This window comes from Oncorhynchus tshawytscha, linkage group LG32 (assembly GCF_018296145.1).
Source record: "Oncorhynchus tshawytscha isolate Ot180627B linkage group LG32, Otsh_v2.0, whole genome shotgun sequence".
NCBI lineage: Eukaryota > Metazoa > Chordata > Actinopteri > Salmoniformes > Salmonidae > Oncorhynchus > Oncorhynchus tshawytscha.
Genome location: NC_056460.1, coordinates 16273159 through 16281257, shown reverse-complemented (window position 1 = coordinate 16281257; position 8099 = coordinate 16273159). Strand labels below are relative to the sequence as shown.

General features: G+C 42.8%; 1 protein-coding gene across 7 annotated transcripts in view; it reads left to right on the top strand.

Annotated features, from left to right (window-relative positions):
* Positions 1 to 1023: 1023 nt before the first annotated feature.
* LOC112216416 (RNA binding protein fox-1 homolog 2) overlaps positions 1024 to 8099 on the top strand; it is a 38599-nt gene continuing 31523 nt past the window's right edge. For 3 of the 7 annotated variants that reach the window (XR_002948315.2, XM_024376384.2, XM_042310635.1), the window contains exon 1: positions 1025 to 2109. Coding sequence is in view for 5 of the 7 variants with exons in the window: in XM_024376384.2 (XP_024232152.2) it covers positions 1852 to 2109 (258 nt within the window). In the remaining 2 variants the exon portion in view is untranslated. Of the gene's footprint in view, positions 2110 to 8099 lie in introns of all 7 variants that reach the window. The other 4 variants (XR_006080592.1, XM_042310636.1, XM_024376383.2 and 1 more) reach the window with 3 other exon arrangements.

Here is an 8099-nt window from a genome sequence, read left to right as displayed (position 1 = left end):
AAAAATATGGTTTTGTAATTAAGGCTACTTTAATTATTTAAGAGGACTAATGCATTTCCTGCCTCTGTTCCACAGAGAAAATATGGACAGAAAGCAATAGTCATGGAAGATTAACTGGTAGGATTTTCTGTCAGTGGAACAGATTCAACTTTACTAATACATTTCCATTGTAATTTCTCTTTCCTCTCCCTCTGTTTTCATCTCCAGGCCAAAGGCTGCTCGTTCACCGCTAATAAAACCCCTTAAAAGGAGAATGTGTGTTTCTTGCTCCCAGGCAGTCTAGTCTAGTTCAGATGGCATGAAGCCATCCAAACTAGATGGTTCACACTGACTCCGCCTGTGGCGGTTCTAGACAACGGCCTGAATCAACATTCTGGATATCCAATGTTCCATACATTAAGGCATTCAATGTGATTACTGTCTAAAATGGCTTTTGAATATATATTATAGGTTAGAAGTTAGCAGACCTCTTACTTACTTACATACATACATTATATCAGCCTATAGTCATTAATTCCCATGAAGATCATAAGTTTTGACCACTGGGTGTCAGCCAAGCTCTAAACCAGGATCGAGAATGCCTCCTGAGGCTCTTGATTTGTAGTTGAGGGGTCCGAAGACCTTGAACTGGCTGTTGTGTAACAATAGGAGCACAATCATGTTATAACCTCAATGGCACATTTATCTGAGTAATCTTGTCACCTTCGAAATGTTTATTTTATTCTACAGCACAGGTTAGTAGGCCTCTAGTCTATTTTAAAGGAGGAGCACGCGAATCATGCGTCATTCATATTCCGCTGGTTGAAGAAGTCTAGGTTCAAAATGCTGTGAAAATGAACATGGCCCTCGCATACCTCCCCATTTTAATTGTTTGTAAGCACTGCGGCACACTGCGTTTTTTTGTGGCTTCCATGCTAGTGTGTGCGTTTTTTTTTTTTTGGGGGAAAAGAACGGAAGATAGGAGGGCGCACGTCCAAGGGGAGCGAGGGAGGGAGGGACCTACACGAGAGCACAGAGGGGGAGGGAAGATAATTTCCTTTCTGTAGTGTACACGCCGCAAGAATACACCGGGATAAGGACGGAATATATATATATATATATATATTAGGGAAGACGGTAAAGGAAATACCGCAGCCCGGTTGTCTTTTGTTTTGGGAATTCGTCTAACACAGAACGGAAGACTAACATGGGGAGATGGTTCTTCAGGATTGACTTTCAATAACCCTCTCTCCATGCGAAAAAGTCTGCCGAGTAGACTGAAAAAGGCAATAGCAGTCAGGGAAGACATGTTTAGTGATTTTAGTCCTGCGCTTGAGGTAGGATGTTGATGTATTTTCGTAAAATATTTCTGTCTCTGGCACAAATAAGGGGTCAACGGTGAATGGGCATGTTATTCCAGGCACAGTATCATTATTAAGTAGTGTAGTTAATTAATTAGGTCAATAAAACGATGAAATAGTCTAGGCCTTCTGCAGACTCAATATTGCTGTAACGTTTCATGACTAACGTTGGTAGGCTAGGCCTAAACAAGGCTATGAACCGGTGAAAATTAACGTTGACTAATTTTGTATAGAATTTATTTGTAATCTGCATCGTATCAATGGCTGTAAGGGCAACAATTTGTAAAGAAACAAGTAGTTATATCGAATATATTGATCAGATTATACACATCTGATCATCTTTAATATCAAGGGTTGCATAACAGTGGGTACATAGGGACAGACTATATAAAACCCCAATCGGTTTCTTACAAAACATAATTTTGACCACAGAAAAGAGTTCGACAGAGGCCACGGTAGAAAGGATAGGTGAAAATTCTAGCATTAGACAGGGAACATCAGGCGTTTTTAAATGTTAATGTCGACCGACGTAACATCAATCATGCTGCCTGTATCTCGGGCTATCATGGACCGGGATCGAGAGCTCCAGGACACAATGGCCGGGGTGCATCCCAACTCGACCGGGGCTTCTGGCGCAGCTCTCCGGGGAATGAAGCGAGGAGACCCAGCATCTGACGCGCAGACGTCGGCAGCTCTTGTGGAATCGGCCGGGGCAGAGTGCAAGCGTCCCCGGATTGACGCATCTGGAGTAGTCGCAGAGGTCGGCCAGGTGAGAAGGAACCGAGAGGAGTGCGCATTTGAATTGCTCTGTTTTTCGAATTAATACGCCCACTGGCATGCTTTACATCCAAAACACAAAGCAAAGCGCTGTTATAAGCTTTGATCTCAAACTGGTGTTTTCATGTCAGATAGGCTTCTAATAGCCTAATTATTCGCTACTGTAGACATTACAACCACACATGGCACAGGAAACCCCATGCTAACCCAAGCTATTTAATCAAGCACTCGAATGAGGTCGCTAGGCTAATTTATCTTCCGACCATTTTCATCTATTTATTGGTGTGATTTAATTAGTGTGTCGCCAGAGAGAGAGCGGTGTACGAGTTGACCCGCACAATAGGATAGCCTAGTAGTAGTTTACGGTATCTGCGTTTTAGCTCTCCGCAGACTGCAAGCAATATATAGCCTATTAATATCGATGACTACGGAGTGTACTCAAAACGGACATTTTCCTGAAACCATACAATGCTTCAGATGCCCTTTGTTATTGTAGGCCTACTCAACGACATGTTTACTTAGTTATGCAGGCTATGCTCTTTCTCCAGCGGTTACATTATTATACTCCGTCGAAAGCAGCGGCATTTGGCCTCTATCACTGAGAAAAGCATTTTTTCAAATAGCCGGAATGTAAACAAAAGTAACCTTTGTTATGCTAAAACAGTCGTACTTCGTCTGGCGTCTTGGTGTTGATAGTATTTGGTTTATAATGGGAGTGAAATGTTTGCGTGTGTGATTTTGTGGGGTTGGGGTGGGGGGGCCTTGATTTGACGTCCCATTCTATGACTGTGATACAATCACTGCCTGTTGTGTATTTAGTCCTTTAGTCCTACTGTAACAAGTCAAACCCACATGCTTTAGTCTATTGCACTTGGCGGTGACATTTACCACTAATGATGCAATTGATGGAACTGCCAGTATCATCACAACAGATTTATTTAAACCAAATCAAATTGACTGGGCTACCCAGTAATTTTCAGTGTTGTCAAATACCCATATTTTCCACATCTCTAGAGAAATACATAGGCAGGATGTCACCTGACGCACTAAATGTATCATGTTGCAGCGGGAAGTTAACCGATCCATCCAAAGGTAAAATGCCCTTCTTTCTGCCATTGTAAGTAGCGGTAATGGAAGAGAATTGTCCAGTTTGCTGCCCTCGTGTAATAGGGAGGGAGACTGTCTTTCAGCACCCCTGTAGGAGAGTATAGTGGTGAACTGCCTCTAAAGACACATTTTTTTTACATCTTAATTCACTTAAAACAGACAGCGTGGATGGAAGGTATTGCGTGTGTGTGTGTGTGTGTGTGTGTGTGTGCCTGCATTTGTGTGGGAGGGAGAAGTATGGATGGATGGCTCACTTGTCCCTTGGTTCCTAAAAGGTATTGAATGTCTGCTGATTGGTCAAAGACCCCCCCTCTCCCTGGTAGACCCCCCGTAGATCCTCCTCCACCCCTCCCTGGTAGATCTCCTCCACCCCTCCCTGGTCTGGTAGATCCTCCACCCCTCCCTGGTCTGGTAGATCCTTCTCCACCCCTCCCTGGTCTGGTAGATCCTCTTCCACCCTTCCCTGGTAGTAGGGAGCAGATTTGCCCTATCACCAGCAGTAAAGAGGCTTTTTTTCGCTAGGCTAACGGGATCACCGCTCATTCAGGAGGGGGCATTAGAACCACACTGATCCCTATCTACAGGGGGAGGATTAATCACACACACTGCATAATGCAGGCGGTAGAGCTTAGTATCATATTTTGGCTACAAAAGCTGGTGATGTACATTTATTGACATTGCTTTAAATTCCTACTGTCTATTGTAATCAAATAGGCTTACACACTATTATCATACAGACTGTTCATTGTTACGACATTAGATTGAGTACTGTTAATAATTTTCCACTTAGTGAATACGTGCTACCGGTGCTGTGTTCTTATTCCCCTGACCTGATGCCTCCATTAATATTTCAGCTGAAAGTAGGTTAAGAGATATTAAACGCTCCTTCCTTAAACGAGAGTGGTGCTAAGCTTTCCAAGAAATGACTTCATTAATGCATGCTTGCATTTCTCCAAATCTAACTTCTTTCCCCCTCCCGGCCTCTCCCCCATGGGTATCTTTCCCCTTCCCGGCCTCTCCCCCATGGGTAGGATGAATCATGGAAAGTTGTGTTATATGTGAGGTTATTCCTTTTTAAGTAATCCAGTAATTGGACACGTCTCACTCATCTCATTCTCCTTCTCTCAACATTTCCTCCGTCTTTCTTTCTCTCCCTCTCTCATTGTCTTTCCCTCTACTGAGTGTTATCACAGAATGTTTGGCACGCTGCTCGTCACACCACGTCATGACCTCTGACCTCTGGTTAATGCCAGTAAAATGGGATGTGGTGGTAATGGTGATAAGCCATCCTTTTCCACCATCACAGAGGACCGTCAGCCATTGCCCACTTTGTCATAGACACTCCAGGTCGCCGATTAATCGGAATGGCCGATTAATTAGGACCGATTAGAGGTTTTCATAAGAAGTTTTTTTTTTACACCTTTATTTAACTAGGCAAGTCAGTTAAGAACACATTCTTATTTTCAATGACGGCCTAGGAACGGTGGGTTAACTGCCATGTTCAGGGGCAGAATGACAGATTTTTACCTTGTCAGCTCGGGGATTCAATCTTGCAACCTTACAGTTAACTAGTCCAATGCTCTAACCACCTGATTACATTGCACTCCACAGGGAGCCTGCCTGTTACGCAAATGCAGTAAGCCAGGGTAAGTTGCTAGCTAGCATTAAACTTATCTTAGAAAAAACAATCAATCATACTCACTAGTTAACTACACATGGTTAATGATATTACTAGTTTATCTAGCGTGTCCTGCGTTGCATATAATCGGTGCGGTGCGTATTCGTGAAAAAGGACTGTCGTTGCTCCAATGTGTACCTAACCATAAACATCAATGCCTTTCTTAAAATCAATACACAGAAGTATATATTTTTAAAACTGCATATTTAGCTAAAATAAATCCAGGTTAGTAGGCAATATTAACCAGGTGAAATTGTGTCACTTCTCTTGCATTCATTGCACGCAGAGTCAGTGTATATGCAACAGTTTGGGCCGCCTAGTTTGCCAGATTTTACGTAATCATGACATAACATTGAATGTCGTGCATATTTAGACTTATCGATGCCACCCGTTAGATAAAATACAGAACGGTTCCGTATTTCACTGAAAGAATAAACGTCTTGTTTTCGATATGATAGTTTCCGGATTCGACCATATTAATGACCTAAGGCTCATATTTCTGTGTGTTATATTGTAATTAAGTCTATGATTTGATAGAGCAGCCTGACTGAGCGGTGGTAAACACCAGCAGGCTTGTAAGCATTCATTCAAACAGCACTTTCGTGCGTTTTGCCAGCAGCTCTTCGTTGTGCGTCAAGCATTGCGCTGTTTATGACTTCAAGCCTATCAACTCCCGAGATTGGGCTGGTGTAACCGATGTGAAATGGCTAACTAGTTAGCGGGGTGTGCGCTAATAGCGTTTCAAACGTCACCCGCTCTGAGACTTGGAGTGGTTGTTCCCCTTGCTCTGCATGGGTAACGCTGCTTCAAGGTTGGCTGTTGTCGATGTGTTCCTGGTTGGAGTCCAGGGAGGAGCGAGGAGAGGGACGGAAGCTATACTGTTACACTGGCAATAATAAAGTGCCTGTAAGATCATCCAATAGTCAAAAGTTAATGAAATACAAATGGTATAGAGAGAAATAGTCCTATAATTCCTATAATAACTACAACCTAAAACTTCTTACCTGGGAATATTGAAGACTCATGTTAAAATGAACCACCAGCTTTCATATGTGCTCATGTTCTGGGTAAGGAACTTAAACGTTAGCTTTCTTACATGGCACATATTGCACTTTTACTTTCTTCTCCAATACTTTGTTTTTGCATTATTTAAACCAAATTGAACATGTTTCATTATTTATTTGAGGCTAAATTGATTTTATTGATGTATTATATTAAGTTTAAGTAAGTGTTAATTCAGTATTGTTGTAATTGTCATTATTACAAATAAATGTTTTTAAAAAATCGTCTCGACCTCTAATAATCGGTCGACCTCTAATAGACACTATTGAAGTTAGTGTGTGTCTCTCAAATGGGACCTTATTTCCTTACATAGTGCTCTACTTTTGACTATTGGTACCTAGTCCCTACAAAGTGCCTATGGCCCTGGTCAGAGCAGTGCACTATATAGGGTGCCATTTGGGATGCAGACAAGAACAAAGACAGTAAGTCATACATAAGCAGAGTCATGCGCTTCATTTCCTTAAGGAGGAGGGAAGAGGAGAGGGGGGGAGGGGGGGAGAAGAGGAGGAGGGAAAGGGAGAGCTGTCTGAACGGAACATGTCCACTCAGACAAACGCTAATACACAAACATATATGCACACTCTCGCTCACATTCAGACACGCACATACACACATGCTCTCTGGATAACAGCTTTGCTATAATCTAAACACACACAACGTCCCAAAATACTCTCATAAATATACACACACACCAGTTGTGCTACCCCCACACATTACAGCTAATCTACTAGAGTGACTCCATCTAGCATCTGCAGCCTTTTAAGAAACCATCCAAGTATGCAAATGCTACTTCTACTTATGCCTTCTGTCTTTGTCAAATGGACAAATTAATGGGCTATTTCTGTTTAGAGGAGAAGCTGAATAAAAGCAGAGGACAAACTGAAGGAGGGGAAAAAGAGAGTGAGAGGGAGAGAGCAATCAGGAGAAAGTAACAAGATTTCTTCAAGTCAACAGATAGTGAAAGGGGGGAGGGGAGAGGGGGGATCCGTGGGGGTGGGATAGGGCTTGATGGAGGTGAAAAAGGACCCAAAACAGAGGTATGGGTTGAGAAGGGCAAGGTGTGTGTGTGTGTGTGTGTGTGTGTCAACGTGAACAGGAGTTAAGTTACTTCCAATGGTCCAAGTTTCTCACTCACATCACCAGTTCACAGGATTGTGGTAATCCCTTGTACACATGGACCACAGGGTGTGTGTGTGTAGTGGGGATTCTCTCATTTCACAGGCCACCTGGTTATTCACTCATTTGATACAGGATCACTTTCTTACGGAGTCGACTCCAATTTGAAACCACATCAAAATTGATTCAATTTTTCCCAAAGAACTTGGGGGCCAAGAAGGCATGAGGCACTCAAGAGGATGTGACTCCATTTCACCCACAGAGCCCTTGCATTCTAAGCCTCACAGCCAGCCAGAGGATCCAATCGTGTATTCTAGCACTCTATACTTCCCATTCTTGTCCCTTGACACAGAATACCTACACTTATAGTCCTATGCTTTTAGAGGGGCTTTAACTGGTTTTAGTGGATGTTGCCTGTACGTGCAGCTCTTGGATCAGTTTGAACTGTTTCTGCTGATGGTTGATGCTAGAACTGGGGCAGAAAAATCTGTTTCCAGATCAGTTTATCAAGACCATGTCGACCTGTAATACACAGATAACAAATGAACCCCTGCTACACAGAACCCAAAATAAACAACTTGGGGTTGAGTCAGTGAACCTGGTGGAGGAGACCGTCACCACCCTCTCAGAGAAATGGGACCAAAACTAAATAAATATTCTCAAACTCACAGCAGGAGAGGAGAACATTTTTCTTGCTGACGTTTCATTCTATTTCGGTCGGGCGGACTGAAATAAAAGTACATCTGAGTGCTGCTGCTCACTACTCTGCTGACCTGGGTTCAAACACTATTCAAAATCATTCCAATTTCCAAACCATTTCATCTCTGCTTGATTGAGCTTGCCTGACTTTAATGGACCAATTGAATAACCCCAAATGTGTCAACCTGGCCCATCTTAATCTCCGGGCTTGACTAGAGCAAAGGCACAAAGCATTTGAAAGATGTCAAATATCTTTAAACCCGGGTCTGCTGCTCTGTGCTCCTCCACCTACATTAATGTTGTAGTCCAGTCATTCATCC